Source organism: Neopsephotus bourkii, unplaced genomic scaffold, assembly GCF_033783945.1.
Source record: "Neopsephotus bourkii isolate Nb327-2 ecotype Australia unplaced genomic scaffold, CSIRO-AGI_Nbou_v1 NB_804, whole genome shotgun sequence".
NCBI classification, from domain to species: Eukaryota; Metazoa; Chordata; class Aves; order Psittaciformes; family Psittacidae; genus Neopsephotus; species Neopsephotus bourkii.
In genome coordinates, this window is record NW_026901300.1 from 1,632,031 (window position 1) to 1,651,084 (window position 19,054).

At 44.4% G+C, this 19,054-nt stretch overlaps 1 protein-coding gene across 6 annotated transcripts in view; it reads right to left on the reverse strand.

The window, feature by feature from the left end:
- The window catches only part of SPNS2 (SPNS lysolipid transporter 2, sphingosine-1-phosphate), a 128,308-nt gene extending 123,862 nt beyond the window's left edge, over window positions 1–4,446 (reverse strand). For all 6 annotated transcript variants that reach the window (XR_009725777.1, XR_009725778.1, XM_061355469.1 and 3 more), the window contains exon 1: window positions 4,063–4,446. Coding sequence is in view for 4 of the 6 variants with exons in the window: in XM_061355469.1 (XP_061211453.1) it covers window positions 4,063–4,357 (295 nt within the window). In the remaining 2 variants the exon portion in view is untranslated. The remainder of the gene's footprint in view (window positions 1–4,062) is intronic.
- Between the last annotated feature and the right edge of the window lie 14,608 nt (window positions 4,447–19,054).

The window sequence follows — 19,054 nt, forward strand, 5'->3', positions numbered from 1 at the left end:
TCCATCTTAATTAAATCATTACCATTAAATTAAAGACACTCCAGCAGTGCCAGGAAGTAGCGTCTGAATTAGAAGGTGGAGGTGACACCCTGATGAAGCAAGACTATTTTCATCGTCAACAGCAGGCATAGTAAAAGGTCATCCATGGCATAATTGTGAAACCACATTCCAAGCTTCTGAAGGCAAGATGACTTTTCCCAAAACTTCATTAAGGAAGAAGATATGTCCCAGCATCACCAGATGGCTGAACTGCTGTTGTTTCACAGGTAATCTACAATGTATGATGGTTTCATTACTGCTACTTTTCCTTACTCTTGGCTTTCCTAATAGCAGAAAAATATCAAAGCTCTTGAAAGAATGCTTTTTCCACAGGCAACTGTTTTCAGTATGATCAAAGACCTATTAAGAAAATTGCAGAGGATCATTTCCCTTCAAGTTGGTAATATTCAGCACAGAGTTTTCAATCTTTTCTTTATAAGAGCCACAGTAAAGGCACTCCCACTTTTTGTTTGGGACAGCTTCTCCCAAATAAGTAAAATAGATATTTTAACATTCTTCATACACACTGGGAATTTCCAGCTCTGCGTAAAGATAAGGACAATATTGAAACACCCACTACTCCTGTGCAGGCTTTTAACTTTTAAAGTATTGGAAGAAACTTATTTTTAAGCCATAAGAAGCAGGCCAGTCCTCAGTGGAGGCCCAGTTTCATCACTGTGTTCCCAAAGGAGCTGCAAGTTAATGTATGTCAGGCGTGAAGCTGTGTATGTCCTGTATCTCAGAAACTGCACTCCAGTTCTGTCCAGATACCAAAAGGCACAACCCATCCTAAACTCATTTAGTCCACACAGGAAAGTCCTTAAATCAATACTAAGCAAACTTGGGTTTTGCATCTGAGAAAAGATTATCCAAGAACAACTCATTACATACAATGTCTTTGTATCCAGAGTATATACACTGAAATATGCCACACTTACTGTTCACTTTTAGCAAAAACATTTGCTTTTTACTTTTAGGAGCAAGATGTGTTATAGGAGAGGTCAGCCTGCTTCTTTCTATTACATAAGATCTCCTGTGTGACTGGATGCATGTTACCTGACTTGCATGTGCTTATGCTAGAAAATAGTGGCAGATACCCACAGAATTACACTTGCAACAAAGAAACTCCATGTATGTGCTTTCTTTTCTAGTGACTAAATATATACTAAATATCTACTTGCATATACTACTTACATACATACAATAAATGTATACTTGCCCTTTTTATACTTGTATTTCTGACCATGAAAACTAAAATGATTGCAACTAAGCTTTCAAGTGAGATAGAAGCTATACTTGTAGTATTGTGCCCATACAACTAGATGCTCTGTTTGTTTATGTCCATCTGTCAGCTGCCTGCTCATCACTTCTGAGTCCACTGACCTGCTTTTGACTCAGTTTGACCGCAGGAAGAAGTCCCCAAGCTCCAAACAACTTCATTTAAAAAAATAAATAAATACCAAAAAATGGTTGGGTAGAGGAAAGACACTTGAAAGACAAGAAGAGTAAGGTTAATGACAGAGGTCAGCTCTTATTTGACGTCAGAGAACCCACAGGATTGATCACCCTAGAGACACAAATCCTCAGGGACCAGTTTTCATTGGTGCTGCTGCTCCTCTAACACTTGTTTCAAACAGAGCTGAAACCCAAAATGAATTCCAGTTCTCACAACACTTCACTGGCCTTAGGTAAATCATAACTTCTAATGCTACTTGCCCTGCCATAACGTGGGTAGTGTTAAACTCCCTTATTGGAGTTGCTGCAACAATTCATATTTGAAATGTACTTTGAAGGTCTGAAGAATTGTATTCACTAATTATTACCTGTCTTGAGACATGAGCTGAATATTCAAAGTGCTAGCTTGATTCATATGGAAGTGCTCGTCACATAAGTATGTGGTATGCACAAAGACTCAAAATATAAAAGCAAAGATTGCTTTTAGAGAAGACATTATTATAAAGTCAGTTTTGAGCTCAAAACACAACATTTTTATTACCACAACTCTTCTATTAAGACTAGATTAAAATTATTTCTTGGTTTGGATTAGCACTTTATAAAACACCAGTTTGAGAAATAAATACCAATTGACAGAAGACAACAAGATCATGCAAAACTTGATTCTGTCCCCAGAGGGAAGTCTGACGGCTGAGATCTTACACCTTTGATATCAAGCTGCATGCTAACAGGTAAGTTCCACAGGGCACTTATTGAGCACTGTGAAACCAGAGCTTACCCTAGAAATACACCAGCAATCCCAGAATTGGGACTGGCAATACTACATCTTAGCAGGCAGACGGTTTTATCCTCTGTTTGGTCAGGCACTTTCCAGCCTTTCCAGAAATGATGCTGCTTCTCCCTCCCTTCGCCAGAGCATCCCAAGCCTTCTTTCAGGCAAAAAAAATAAAATCAAATGACAAAGGTCTTACTGAAAGTACCAGAGAAAATAGGTGAAGAAGACAGTGCACAGGGGTGGGATAGCTCCCCGGAAAGGAAACTTTCCATGCATTAAAGAAAAAATGGTGCTTTGCAGTATAACTCTCTAATAGATTCTTTTTTGTGGGCGAGGGAGCAAACTACAATTTCCATCAATAATGACAGATCAACGCTGCATCTTCAAGCTTCCTCCTGTAACACGCAGACTGCCAACCGAGCATTCAATCCTTCTCAATACTGGCCTTTACATCTCCTGAAGGAACAAGCCCTGTCTAAAAAAATAACAATAAAAAAGCCACAACAGTGTCAGCTAAATTTTGGTTCTAATCCTTCCTGTCTCGCTACTGCAGACAAAACAAAGCCAACCTGGCCAACTTACTCTGACAACAGTGTATGTCACTGATTTATGTCCTTTCCACTCTATTATTGCCCTACAAACATATATTAATGTAGTATAAGCAAATATCTGATTTGTTTAACACCACGTTGATTCCTAGTGATTAAAATATGTATATGCATACAGCAAAATTTATACATACACAACCCCCCTTTATAAGCTCTGAAGATAAAATTATCAGTATTGCCAAACACAGAATATGTATTATATTTTAATTACATGAGACAGATGAATACCAACAAGACTACTTCATTTCTAATTAGCAAAAGTTCAGTAATCATCATCTTCCCTCCTGTTATTGCCTGACAAGAATAAATCAGGAGTCCCCTCTAGGGACTGTACAGTAAACGTCCTAACACACGTTTCTTTCAGAGCCAAGCTTCTTACTAGTAGTAATCACACAGGCATATAGTGCCTTTCACACGGTACAGCTGAGAAAACACATCGGTCAAGGAGCGCATCTTTAAAGTGTTTACCTCAAGAAAAGAGGTGCCTTGTGAAGTGCAATGCAGCTGCCTCCTGCATCCCTGCAGAAACTACCGGGCAGCTCGGGAGTTCTGCAGAGAAGGGACCCTCCTTGGCTAAGCGCTGAAGGACAGCCTGGATTTTCAGGCTGGAGGGACTCAGCAGACACAAAGCCCAAGTGGTTTGCTTCAGTGGGATTTTCACCCATGGAAACACAAGCGATCGCATCCCCCCGTTTCACTGCAGACTAGTCAGAGACAACGGCAGCACCTGTCACCCACAGCATTTACACCAGTCAATGAGATCAGGAGCGTTTCTCCATCACCCGGAAAATCACATAAAGTAACCTCCGCGCCTGCCAGCATCACTCTTTTCCGAGGAGCCCCCCGAACACTTAACTCCGCCATCGAGCCCTGACAAACAAAGGCCACCTCCTTTGATTTTACATAAAATTCACACAAACTGGAGGACAATACCGGAGGGTCTGCACAATGGGCACCAGCCGCAGCCGCCCACACCGCGTCCCTACGACTCGCTCCAACCGGAGCCAATGGCCCAGCCCGGGCGGGGAAGCACCGCTGTGCCCCCCGCACTCGGACGGCGAACGAAGGGATGCGGCGGGGGCGGCTCCGCGCCCGGGCAGAGGCTGTCCCCGAGGCGGGGGGATGGCTCCCGCCGCCGCGGGCCCGCGCCCCCTTACGGGGCGGGACGCCGAGCGCTGCCCTCACCTGCCACCGTGTACCGGTCCAGGTAGTTGAGCACGTTGCCCACGCTGAGGATGCCGGCGGCCGCCACCCGGGCCCGGCCGAGACTCGGCGCCTTGTGGAGGGCGGCCGCACGCTCGGGGTGCTTGCCGGTAGCCGGCGGGTTCATCCTGCCCGACAGGGTCTGCACCTCGCCCTCAGCGCCCCGGCCGCAGCAGCCCCGCTCGCCGTCCTCCTCCTCCTCTTCGTCACCGGCTCTCAGCCGCCCGCCGCAGCCCGGGCTGCTGCCGGAGGAGCCGTCGCTTTCCAGGCACATCATGGGCTGCGGGGAGGCAACCGCGGAGCGACCGGCGGAGCGCTCCCAGCGCCGCAGCCCGCGGCCGCCGCCGCCTCTGACAGCTGCCGGGCGGGGCGGGACCCGCGCAGCGCTCCGCCTGCGCGCCCCGCCTCGCCTCAGCGCGCTCCGCCCCGATGGCCACCGAGGCGGGATGGGATCACCTCTGCGCTGCGGGTCGGGTCGTGCCCGCTCGGCACCGCCGGCTTGTGGGGCTGAGCCATCAGCTCCCTTTATTCTTCTGCAGCGCTGCGCGCCGGGGGTGGGACACAGTCGTAGCAGAGCAGCGTGGTTAGCTGCGGAAAGTGTGCCAAACAACGCTGGCTTGTCTCAAGCAGCCAGCTCCACCCCGTCCACACAAGCCCGCCCGCAGATCTGGTTTTATGAAAGAATCAACCCAAATTTGCCTATTGTCAGAACCGGCTCTGGTCATAGATGCTGCCCAGGGAATAGCGATGGCGTGGTGCAGGGTAAGGGCACGCTGCGCTGCGCTGCGCTGCCAACAGCGCGGCTGCCTGCTCGGCCCCAGACGGTTTCCCTACTGCACGGAAGTAGCTTCAGGAGCAGCGTGCATCTTTCAAAGGGAGTAAAATTGCTCCAAAGTTCCCCCCCCAAAAAAAAGTTTCATCCTGCTCCCTTATAAAGTTACACCTTTGAGCTAAGAAAGGCCAGGAGAAATTTAATTTCAAAAGGAGGAGTCTTCAAAGAGATAAAAGTGGTTCAAAACCAGAGTGGCTCCAGCCTGTCGTACCTGTAGTAAAACTACAAAAGCTAACTAAAAGCAGAAATAAGATGTCTGCTAGAGAGCTAACGTGCACTTGTCCAAGAGCAGGGGGTTACGATTTCACATTTCTCTGTTTGTTGATCGAAACTGAATCATTATTAAAGCCTTTGTCTCCGGGACACGCAATTAAACAAACCCCCTGTCACCTGCCTCCAGGGAAGCCAGAGTTGCCCACAGCACAATGCGGTCTGTGTGCTCTCAGCATACCTGCCTTTGGCACACCCTTCCCACACAGCTCCCACCCGGTGACACCAGAGCCGGGATATGCAGGAATCTGGTGATACACTGCAGAAGGAACCCCCAGAGAAAGGGGCACTTCCTGGTGTGTCACTTCAAGATTCAGTGCTCCTGGAGCAGCACGATGCTGAGGAAAGGAGCAAACACAATTTCTAATGACACATGACACTCCCGAATAGTGGTGATGTTTTTATGTTGAGAATAGGTCTGCACTGATGTTCCAGACCTAGTTTCAGTAACAGAAAGATATCTGGGTTAACATAGGATAATGTTCTGTTTGACTTGTTGAAGTCTAGGGGATAACTTTTTTCTCCATAGCAGCATCTGCAGTTCAGCTGTGATGGACTGTATGGTAAAGGTTATACTAACAAAACTTCTTCACATTCCCACTGATCTCAGAATTCAAGTGGTGTATGTAATATGGTCAAATGACAGTGCTCACCCAGAATATTATATATCCCAAAAGGGAAGGAAAAACAAAACAACAGAGGAGAATTGAAAGGAAGGAGGAGGAAATGAAGGAAGGGTGAAATGACTTCACAAAGACCACAAAGCTTGCCCAGGAGTGGGGGCAAAACTGGTGCATTCTTTAGTTTAGACCCAGCAGGCACTACACACAGCTACAGGTTCAAGGAGTTACACAGACACCAGCCAAACTATCCAGAAGCCCTCAAATTTCTATGGTCTGCTCCAAAGTCTATTTGACCCTTCTGTTTCACTGCTTGGGCTACCCCTGGGCTTTGTGCACAAAATACAGTGTTCAGATGTTAATGAGATTATAAGGTAAGAGAAAATTAAGGACCTTAGTTTTATGGATCAAATGGTTCCCCTGAAAGCACTAGGAAAGTACAATTTTCATAAGAAACTGAAGTTTAATTTCATTTCTTTCATTTCATTTGTAACCAATACCAAGCACACAAACACAGCTGATGCTGAAGTCAAGGTGGCTCACAGCACATTAACTGCCTAAAAAAGCAGGGGAGCAACACCTTTAAATCCCCTACATCCAGAAAATCCCCAGAAAAAGAGAAACCAGCCCAAATACCAATTTACTATTAAAAGTCAACAGATATGCTCCAAACTTCAGGCAGGCTTCTGCCGGCCATCAAACACAGAGCAACACAGGACCGAGCTGAAGGAGCTTGCAAGAGCATCCTTGTAACAGAGAGGAGCTGGAGCTCAGAGACATCTACAGGCACAGCACAAAGAGGCGTTGGTTAGGCAGTTAGTTACACCGTCTTACAGCCAACCCTAACACCTTCACTTGCAGATAAGCAGAGCAGAAGCCATGTCATGAGATTTATGTAAAGGAAAAACAGAGGGAACTGGAAAAAATTTGATGGAATTGCCTTTACTGACAGGATGATTCATATGACTGAACTGCTAAAATCACTGGTTACCTACCAGCTCTTAAAAGGAACAGATTCTAGCTTAGAGAAATTGCTGGATTTTGCTGTTACAGGTTGTTGAGAGGCAATTTTATTACAGCGTGCAAGTTCTATCATGGGGAGAAAAACGACAGTTCTTTAAGCTCTAATCAAGAGGGAAAAGGCACAGCAAGAACCAGAACAATGTCTGAGAGCTGGAATTAGAATGAATCATCTGGTTCACATTTGCTACAGAGTGATTATTCTCTAGATCAAAATGCTAAAGGGATGTATTCTCTATCCCTTTACATCCTTGGATCCAAGTTGACTGCCTTTCTAGGAAGTGCATTACTGAACTCAAACAAGAGCTAGTGCACTCCATAAGAGACCTGGCTGTAATGTGGTGACACAGGGGGTCAGGCTAGAGGGGTTAAAGTCCCTGCCCTGAACATAAGAGTTCTTACTCCACTTACCAAGCACACATTTTATGCACTCACTTCAGTCTCTAGATTGATCTGAATATAGCCCCTAGTAAAGGGCAAAACACCAACCTGATCTTGAAATGGTGATTGCAGAACTGTAGTGTTCTCAAAGCCCTGGTGATGCTGGAGATGGCGAGCACCTTTCTAGATACTAGTGGTACTGTGTACTCTCTAAAAGCTAGGAAGCTCCCTCACAGGTGGAACAGTACCAAAAGGTGTGTAGATACTATTAAAAGCAAGTCTGAAATTACCTAGCTCATCCTTCTGCTTCTGGTTATGCATGCTGTCTCTGTTCCAGAATGAGCTCTGGCCATCTGTAGATTCCAGCTAACAGATATTAGCTAGGGATAACAGAATCAACAACCTTAGCACAGAGAAGTAATGTAGCCTTGGGCACGTCTCTAAAAACACGTCAGCCCATACACCATCATTGGCCTGTCCCAGTGGCCTCAACCACTCCGTCTGGTTCAAAATCAGGACCCAAACACAGGGACACACAGTCTTTTAAGGAAAATCAAGCTCCACAGATCACAAACCCCAGATTTTAGGTTCTCCAGATATGCCTTAACCTGATCAAATTTAATGAAAGGTCATGCTGTCAGGTGGTCATCAAGGCTGCAAGAGCCAAACACAGGACGATGACAGCACTCTCTAACCCTGCCCATTCTTGGGCTTCAAAAGGACAACAGCTCTGCAGAGCAAGCCCACAGTTACACACCTACATTCCCATTATAACTGCTGTATCTCCAAGCTTCTTTTTTCTTCAGAAACTTTCTAGCTGAATTAACCTGTTACTGCCAATTGATACTACACAGCTCATCCAGCTCAGGGGTTTCTTATGGGAGATGCTGTAGACACAAGTTTTAAAATCTCTCAGAAGTCAAATTATGCTTAATCTCAATGTTGAAAGTGGTGTCTTTAATTCCTTGAACTCAACAGACACGTGCTGGAGGAAGAGGCAGTGAATCAAAGGAAAGCTCTATGAACAGAAGCTGGCATGCCAAGGCCAAGTTCTTTTCTGACTGTCATGCTGTAGTGTTTGAAATCATAAACTGGGTGCAGAAGAAGCTGTATTTCTATGAAACCACTCATCTTCTGCAACAATATGAGCAGCTGCTCTCATCCTCCCCTACAATCCTTTAAGTGCCTGAATAGTTTGTGACTTTTCAGTTACAACACTTGTAGAACACACCAGCCTGCCTGGTGTATACCATCTCATACCAACCAAAACTAAAAAAGAAGCAGCAACAAGCCCCTCAAAGCCTCCCAACAACCCCAAAACACCCTCCCTTCCCCACAGCCAGCAGGAAAACACACACACAAACCCCAAACCAGAAGTCTACAAGCACAGCAGAGTGCCTCAGTAGCCAGAGGCAGCTGGTACAGCAGAGAACTACCACTGCCGTCCTCGCAACTTCTTAGTGAATGGCTTTTGATGTTGAAGACTGTTGAATGTGATGATCCATCTCCCAAAGTCCTGACCTTCACTATACTTAGAGGAGTCTCAATGCTCCAAATAAACGGAGTTTGTGGTCTCACCTCAGCTCCCAGTGGGGACTACAATTACAAGTATGCAACATTTTTGGCAAGTTTTTGAATGAAGGATGTTGAGCCTGAACCACTGCCTCCACCCACTGGAGGAGTCAGATCTGCAGATGATAACATGCATGTTTGCTGTTAGCATCCCACTTCTCAGAACAGCCAAATACTTGAGGTCTGATTAACTAGCATGTAAGAATACAGTGTGGAATGGACAGCTACAGAAATAGCATTCCTTCACTACCCCAGCATTTTAAGAAGGGACTGCCAGGTCCATGTGGGAGCAGAGGAATCCCAAAACAATAAGGACAGACCCAGAAGTTCCCAATTTATTAACAGCTTCCTGGCATCTTACAAAAGGGCCCAAGCCATGAGAAGGAGATCCTTACAAAAACAACACTAACAGAAAGAGTTCCACTGTTCGGTTTTGCCCACATGAGGACAGATAAAAGATGAGGTCACATAAAATGGAACAGGCTGAAACTATAGCTCTAACTGCAGGATTTGCTCAGTCAAGCTGACTTAACTCATTCCATTTCAAGACCAGATTTCCTTGAGCAACTTTGAAAAGTCCAGCTTCCAACTAGCAGATGAGCATCCATTGTCCCAGACATTGTCCCCAGAATTACAATCCCAGAATCCTAACCTTATGTGATTTATGTTGATATATCAGGGTTACTTGAAGCAAAAACCATCTATAGCCTCAGCACCTGAATGGCCAACCTGCTCTTTCAGAAGAGGGGTTTATTTTATTTCACGCTTAGTAATTTTCATGCCTTTTCAGCACTTGCAGTGAAACCATGTGGTTTATAATAGGATATTGGGATGCACTCATCTGGACTAACTTCTTGGACTGAATGACTGCCTAAAATTATATGGGACAGGATTTGAAAACTAGGTACCTAGGATGGAAGGAACCAGCTATTATTCTTAGCAGCTCAACAGTTTCAAGCTCCAAAGCCCACACTGGTGACTGGTCCACTTGAGATCAAGCAGAACACGCAGGGGTTGCTTTACTAGCGGATTTCCCTGCCTAGCTTGTAGAGACCAAGGACATTTAAAAGCTCTTTATATCACAGCAAATCCTATGCCATTAACATTAAAAAAAAATAAGGCAAAATCATTCTTCAAAGCCAAAGAACTGCTCAAGATTTAGAAAAGCTGAGCTTGATGATGGTGGTTATAGGTACTAGAGAGATTCTTTGAAGGGACCACAGTTTCATATAGTCAAGATCAGGGAACTGGAGCAGTTTGAAGATATGAATTATACATGTCACAAAGGGGAAGAAGGAGGTTCTCAGTTCACTGCCTAGGTAAAGTAGCGTGGAGTAGTGGATAAGTAGATTTGAACTTCAGTATATCTCTTATGGGATGGAGAGCTAAGGGAGAGGGGAAAAATAACCAGTGAGATAAATAGAGAGTAAAGGGACACGTGCTGCTAGTTACAAACTTTACTACAATTCTACTATTAACTCAATTATTAACACTTTACTACAACTCTAAATTATTAACACTTTACTACAACTCTAAATTATTAACACTTTACTACAACTCTAAATTATTAACAACCACGATTTCTTATTTCAAGCAATGTTGTATCCTAATCAGAGGAGCTAATCCCAAGACAAGTGTTTGTTGTGATTCACATAGGTGTGCTTATACCTGGATCGTCTTCCTGTCTGCAAACAGAAAACAGCCAGTGAGTTACCTGACCAGTGTCTAGTGTCTGTTTTTTTAACAGGGACTGTTTCACAAAGCTGGAATAATCATGCATGCAATTAGTCAAGAGGAAAGTTAGAGAATGATAACAATCTGGGAAGCCTCCCATTTACTGAGAAAGAGGCTATGAGGAACATACTCGTGCCATAAAAAGGGCAAATTTTGATAAATTGGAATCTAGAAATGAAACATTGATATGAAGCAAAAGGACATGGCATATTCTGTAAGAAATAGTTTCATTTTCAAGTCTATTGTAACAGAAGAGTAGTGCTGACAGTATAGCACCTCGGCATTAGATAAATGGGGAGAGCTGTCAACAACAGGCTATGCTGCAGTCTGAAAAGTGTCTATGCTTTAGTAGCTGAAGTCAGACCTCCAGAGAACCTCAAAAGAGCAGGACGAGGGCACTCTGGTCTGCTGATAACTGTTAACAGGGAGAACTTCCAGGAGCCTGGAAGGATTCTCATGTTGTGCCAATATCTTATAAACATCAATATAGGTCTGCCAGCCTGGCAGCAGTCCTAGTAAAATAATGTAAGGGCTGACATGGGACTTGAGGGATCGTGTAATTTTTACCAAAGAGCAACATTTTATTAAAAGGTAGAACTTGCCAAATTAATTTGATTTCTATTTTAATGGTATCAAAAGTTTACTTGCCTGCTGAAAGGCAGCAATGTCACTGGACTTTTGCACAACACTGAACTTAGTGCTGTGTGACATGCTCATTAGGGACCCATAACATTTTAGACTCGCCATGCCACATTAAGTGTATTCAACCTGGCTATATAACAAGTCACAAAATGCAATTACAGGTAGGGATATATTACTAAGCATATTTCCAAAGGAGTCCCCCAGGAACTTAAACTCTGTTGTAATGCACTGTTAGTGACAAGGAAGAGAGCAGCCCTTGTTCCAGTGCTATAGCGCTTAGTAAGGACAGCAGAGCTTACTGCTGGGATGATATGGCTTGCTTGGAATAATGTTAGTTTAACAACTTGGAATAATATGTTTTAACATGTAAGAACACAGACCATAGGTCCTACAGGAAAAAGGATCTTTGGACAGCAGTCACTTTGGAAAGGCAACTGGTGAAAAGGCAACAAAACAGGAGTTCCCAGGGTAGTGCTTTACGGAAGAGGGCTGTGAACACTGCAAGAACCTGGGAGAGGAAGCAACTGATATCACCTCTCACTTGTGTCACGTCTCCTTCTGATGCAGCATGTACAGTTTTGCTGGCTACCACTCAAGAAGGCTGTTGATAAATAGAAGAGTACGCAGGAAACAGCTGCAAGAAAGATGAAGGGCCTGGAAATGATGGTTTATAGCAACAGATTCAAGAAGCACAGATGAGTTCAGATCTTTAGGCCGAGGGCTGATTTGCAGTTTTTTTGTGCATAGACATAGGAAAACTAACTCAATTCTTAGAGTCACCTGTGTGACAACACTGTAAAGCCCGTAACAGCAAGAGTGGGAAGCTATGGAGATACAAGAGGCATGTTTATTAATAATTAATAATTCACCAGCTATTGTAGCAGTTCTGCTTTACCAAAAATTATTCAAGTCAAAATTAGTTCTTTTTCTAAAACCGTTGTAGTTCAAGCAGGAAGTGATTTAGAGATGTCTCTAGCTATAACATACAGGCTATCGGATTAAACAGCCAGGGAAGGGCCCATCTGCTCTGATAATCTGTCTTTAAATATAATCAAACTCAAATGTATATACACATATGCATATACATGTGTATCTGCATATACATACACATTTATATAAAAATAAGAATAAAATTTAGGGCAAATGTTTCTATTTGTTCAAATGATTTTTTCTTCCTGATCAAGAGCAAAGCAGCATAAAAAGAGGCTTTAACTGCAGTGGCAGTTGGTGCTGAAGAGCCTGAATGACAACTGTTCTTATCACTTCTCTATTTCTAAGCTCATTGCTGCAAAACATAATGAACCACTATTGATACATGGCACGAGGGCAAGGTTTGTAAGCTTTACTAAGTAACAGAGAATTACAAAGTCAGAACAAAGCCAGAGGGAATTGCTTAAGTGCTTAACTCCGAAGAATACAAAAACTCCTTGGGATTACTCTTTCCAACTCTTCTTAGCAGCTAATTCTTCCAAGATACATACACCAGGACAACTACTGCTCGTAACTACTACTTCATCCTGAAATGCAACCTGCAGAAAGACTCACGTGCAGCTTTACTTACATCCAGTCACATAACCATGCAAGCCAAGGCAAAAGGAAGATGGTAATATTATGTGTACATGTGTAGTCCTGTAAACTGGCACTGTCCTGCTGTTCAGGGCTGTCTGAAGGAGTCCTACTTTCCTCCAAAGCACCAAATCCCAGACACAGCGAAGGTAATGAAGCCTCCACAGATCAATTCTTGCTACATCCCAGTTTACTATAAAACTTTGATTGCAGTCTCCTTTCTCTCAGAGCACTGAGCATTCATTGGCAGACTTCTTCACTGTAAGGAGGGCTGGGCTGCATACTGGAATAACCCATTCCAACAGGAAGAATATTGTAAAGTCTTCAACCTGCATCATTTCCTAACATGACTCAAGCAGCAACATTCACACAGATGTATCCTAAGTGTTATTTTATGGATTCCACATGTTCACCAGTATCACCATAAAGAACATTAAAAATAAAACCTTTGCAAGGGAGGTCTGTGTCTTGCAGTAGAGGATCTGGTTGAATGCAACTGGAACTCACGTTTTCCTGCCATTCATAAGCTGCACAAACTGCTATCAGCAGTTCCTTTAATTGAATTAGAGCCTGGTTGTAGAATCAGGAAATAGGTTTTCTACTCCAAGGGGAAAGCAATGTAAAGGGAGATGTTGGCACATGTTCTTTAATCATACATATATTCAGCATCAATTCCCAGGCAGATCTGAAAGCACTGCAGCAAAGTATGTATCTGCCAGAAAGTTGCTCAGTTTTCCCAAAACCCAGAGGTGAGTGGCATTTGGTAAACACTACTGGAGATGGACAGACTCCACCTTAATGCTGCTCCTAAAACAGCAGTTCAATGTCCAGTCACCTTGAAAAACATTATCTCCTGATGGCACCTTGTGCTTTTAACATCAACTAGTTCAGTTGTACCTGCATTATCCCGTGCATAAAACATGGGGCTGCAAAGGCCTTCTAAAGCTCCATGCTCTAAAATAAGTTTCTACTCCCCACAGTTTCAGTTTGGAGACTCTTCTAAAGCCTCCCTGTTCTGAAGATTAGAAACCTTTATCTTGTTTCCAGACCTAGTTTGTTTCTGGCCCAGCCATACCCTTTTGACTAACTTTAGTCTGGCCAGCCATGACCATCTTGACTAACATTATCCTTTGGTTTAAGTACGTTTCTGTTCCTGTTCATTCCTGGAGTGCATTTATAGATATAATCTTGCCCCCCACAGCGGAGGCTCTTCTCACAAAACAGTTTCCTAGGATGACTGGGAAACGCACTTGTTTCACAGCTGAAAACCTGATGCAGAACTCTAGGTAAGATTTCATTCCTACTTTGTACAATGCATCAATACCTTTATCCTTTCCTGATTACTAGAACTGCAGTGTTATTTTCCCCATCTGACAGGTGAGATCCATCCTTTGACTGGCCTTTACATTCACACTTCTCCCTCACCTGCTTGCACCTACACGTCTTTTGGTAACAGAAATGCTTGTTGATCTGTAGGTTAACAGGCATGCATTTTATCTTGCTGAATTTTAACCATTTCAATTCCATTACATTTTTAAATTGTCAGTAAATGTAACCAGCACAGATATTGACTAAGATCGCATGTATTTTTAAGAACATCCTTACTCACAACCCTCATTTCAATGGTGTCTGGATTTGCCTCCTCTTCTCTACCCTGTTCTCAAAGGGCAGAACATTCTGCTGCTGTATTGCAGTTCTTTCAGTATGCCAGAGTAGAGAGCCCTGTATTCAGGAGAGATCCTGGTAATAATTTGTACAACAGCTGGCAAAGAAATTCCAAACCTTTTCCATATTCAACTATATTTGTTTCCCTAATCAGTTGTCCCTTTGAAAGAGAAAATCTGAATCGCAAACCTACTCTTGTTTATCCTTTCATTTCATTTAAATAGAATCAATTTACCATTACCCAAGGAAGGATAATGTTTTTCAGTAGCTTCCTTATCTTATCCTTAACACCTGCAAGAATCATATTGAAGTCACATCATCTCTTGTCGATTCAGGCACATTTTGATGAGAAAAATCTATCAGATATTATATCCAGGACTATCTGACCTTCCATTTAATAGCATTTGTTCTTCAGTCTATTATCCGAGAGGTTTGTTTTCATATGCTAGTTCCCAGTAATATACAGCTCTTTCATAACACTACAAAGATTTTATGCAGATACAATTCTAATAAAAGAGGGAAACCTCCTAGCACCACCCTATAAAGCCTTTTATCCATGCTGGCCCCTCCTGCGTCCTTACAGCGCATCTTGTCATGAGCACAAGACAGGGGAGTCATGCTTGGGATCTTCTGGGTAATGAAGATGGATTCCAGAGAAGCAATGCAGCCAACATCTGGGTGCAAGGAAGATGGAGAAGTTTGAAATCACATCATAAAGTCAACTTTTGTGTTAGAAAACACAAATAACACTGTGCCTACCATTAGTTGTGCGTGGAGGAGTGTTAGATTTGCGCCACAGCCAAACAGCAGCTAGAAAATAAGAGCTGCGAAAGCTTGTTTTGTTATCACTGTTGATCCCACCCACAAACCATTTTCTCCCATTATGAAAAATAGGCTCAGTGAATCTGAATCTTCAGCTTTCGCTTCTAGAAGCAAAACTAAGGCCTTGGAAATATTACTGTTGAAAAATGAGGCCAGATCTTTCTCTCTGAAGAAACCACAACTTGGTGAACCCTGAAGTCCTTCACAACACATAAGCCACAGCACTTTTATCACCACAAAGGAGCTGGCCCTTGATACCACATGAATGTGCTGGGGGTTTTCTTGCCCAGATAAATATTTCTATTCCATATAAATATTTTTTTAGCATCTGGATTCTCCTTGACTTTTGGTGAACTCCCTGAGGAATGGGTGGTAAAATATAATAAACTTTCTCACATCTGAGCATCCACAACATGGGAATAGACCTGCCCTTCTCCTCCTCCACCCCGTGGAGACGTGTGCCATAAAAACATCGTCATTAAGTAACTGACTTCTTAAAAGGCAGCTTTCCTTCCTAGCACTTGAAAACATCCTTCTCCCACACAAACATGGGAGTTGATTTATAGCTTGTTTGGATCTCACAGGCAGGAGCTGATTTGCTTTTGTCAGTTATCACCGAGAGAGTGAGAAAAACTAGTTTCATAGGAGGCAAACCCCAAGCTGACTCCAGGCCATAAGAATGCCCTGCTTCACCTAAGCAGCTTGGAGGAGAAGTTTTACCAGATGAATGGAGGCAGTTCTGACCCTCTCCATTGCTGCCCCTGCCTCCATTCTGCAGTTACCAAGTAAAAGTAAAGCGTCCTTGAAGGGATAAGAAAGAAATATTACTTAGGTGGAAAGATGGTAAAAAAAAAAATGAGGCTAGCCAAGTGAGTGCAAGCTTTGCACAGAGAAACCCATGGACAGCTCACTTGTTTGCAGCCCACATTAAAAAGAAAGGCCCACACAAATACCCATAGGTTATATCTGTGCAACCTCCTCATGCTGACTCTCTCTACCTTATCCAGGAGCATTTCCAAGGGGAACTCAATCTCTGGAATCATCTTTGAAGTGATGTAGAGATACCCAAACATCCGGACAGTCCCAAGTAAGACTCTCAGTGAGCGGTGAGTTACTCTCTGCTAAGCTCTGATGAGCGAGTAGGAAAGCTGTCACCACCAACCAGTGATAATGGCTGTGGAGCCATCCCAGTGGTATTTTACATGCCTGCAGAGGAAATCCAAGGCTAGAGGACAAGTGCCAGAATCCCTGTTTAGCTTTGGATATGTGGAAAGAAAGGATCACTTCAGAAAGGGCCTGGCTCATCCTTCTAGTCTTTAATAGTGGCAAAGAGCTGCAGGTCTAGTCTTCCACAATGGGAAGGTGTCTATCCATCATGTGTCAGGTCTCAAACAAACAGATATACTTAGCACCAGCTATGAGCCTACTTAATGAAACGATCCTAAAAGCAGGAGCGTGAACACCACAAAATGAGAGAAGGAGTAGCCAGCCCTCAAGGAGCAACTAGAACTCATTGCACTGCAAGACCTATCACAAGGCTGTCAAATACAGCAGCCAGCACCTGACAGGTTCAGTGACAGCCTCCAGACAAGCCTCTGTCAGTCTGCCCTCGCTCGTGTCTAGAAGAGAAGGGAATTCCCTCTGACCCAGCTCCCCACACGCTGTGTCTCACCTCCTGCATGAGCTGGGACGAAGCACAATACCCATGTGCTGCTTGCAGGGCACAGCCACCAGCCCACGCTCCTTCTACCTTCTGGTGCAACACAGTTTTACTCCAGGCCTTTCACATCCACATCTTTACTCTTATTTTGCTGCTTCCTTTTCAAAAGGGTTATTTCTGTGTGAGGGGGGGAATCAGGGTCTGCATAGCAGAGAGGCCCCAAATCCTTTACCTTTGGGTGCCATGTGCTGCTCATGGTACTAGGATTGCACAGGCTGCTCTGTAGAGAAGCTCTTGTCACAAAGCACTGTGAGACATAGCTGTCACAAGGACAAAACGTTACATAGCTGCAGATTTACATACAGGAGCAGAGCAGCAGCCAGGAGTTCTAGTTAGAGTATTTTAATATAAGATGTTTGATAAGAGAAACTGCAGAAGAGTCTCACAAAGCTTTGGATGAAGCAGTAACCTCTCAGGACATTAACAGTGGCAGCTACTCCGGGGTCCGAAGAGAGGAGTGGCACCACCATGGACTGTGCAGGAAGATGCAGCATCCCACCCCATGGGGCTTTGAAGTACAACAAGCCCAGGAACGCCAGCATTTCTGTCACTGTGGGATTTTGAACTCACTGAGGGATCTGGTAGCATTGCCAGTTTTTTGGCATTGCCTTGTTGAAGCATCCATCTAATTTTCTATGCTCTTCCCTTATGAATGCATACTGCAAGCCTGGAAACAGAGACTCCACCAGGTCAGCACTGCCCAGGGTTAAGCCTTCTCACATGTATGCACATCACCAGAAAGCCCAAGGATGTGCTCCCATTTCCTAGTGGCACAGGACTTCAACAGGGCTTACAAACCACTTTGCAAGTCTCTGATGGAAGGTTAAATAGAAACATTATTTACTACCATATTATCTTCCAGGCGGCTTTCCTAGATCTTCCTTGGAGAAGATGAGCAACATTAACACTGAAGATGGAGAAGGAGAATGAGCAACATTAACACTGAAGCTGTGGGTGCAATCATTCACACATGCCTAATACTCCTCTGAGTAGCAATCATGTCTTTCAGAGCATGCTTACCATTGGTACTACAACAGCCAGAGTCCTTCCCTTACACACTGACCCAGAAGATACTACTCACAAGTGCTGTGCTAGGCAGTTAGGAAGGAGCTCATTGTTGCCACAAGCTCTCACCAGGGCTGAGTTACAGCAAAGGAGCAGTGATGAGGACAAATATGTGAAGTATTTTCCTCCACCCCCAGGGGACAGGTCACAGTCCTGTTACCACAGAGCAGGGGGAAGTGGGGGAAGAAGCCTTTGAGTATTGTAATCAACCAACCTTGTGGGAACAAGGAAATACTCTTGTTTCTTGCAGAGCACTGTGAGCAGTCAGGTGCGTTGGGAATCCCAGATCCTCAGCACACATTACTCACCTTAAAATCCCCTCTGATACTTGCTCACCTTTCATTTCACAGCCCCTAACAGGCACTGGGAGCACGTGCACTGTACCTGAGCCAAAGATGCAGTTTGCTCAGCCTGGGAGGTCACAGCAGAAACCTTCCTGGGGAAGGTTTCTCTGGGTGTAAGCACACACTGCTCTGCATGGCTGTGCGCAACCTGGAACAGAGCTAGGAGCTTCCCGGATTAGCCCACCTTCCTTCTAGAAAGTGATGGAACAAACAGAAAGAGGAAGAAGGCTCAGTTTGAGAACAGTTGTATCGTGAAGGCTGTGGTTACACCAGCTCAGTCACAGCAATTTAAACGCATATCCTGGTGTATGCTGGCATTTCTTGCCCACAACAACAGGGTTCCCAAAGCTAATCCCCTGCAGCATCCTGTACCCGCTGATTTTGTTGTGGCCACCCCAGCCAGGCAGGCAAGCAGAGTGTCAGTCACTTGTGTTTGAGCCTCATTGTTTGGCTCTAAAGACAGCGGTGGGAATAAACTCCTGTCTCAGCCTTGGAAAAGACCAGCGCAAGATCCGTTCATAGTCTCTGCTGCAGGTGACAAACCGTGCTTCTGCAGGAGGGCTGGGACAGGGCACGGCCCAGGTCCCGCATTCCCCTGATCCACATCACAGTGCCTGCTCCTTCCGAGGGCAGGCAGCTCCCTCTCCTGGTGGGTGACCATCTGCCACCCTGAGCTCACCCATGGACGCGGCTGTGCGAGGACCAAGCTCCCCAGTGCCGT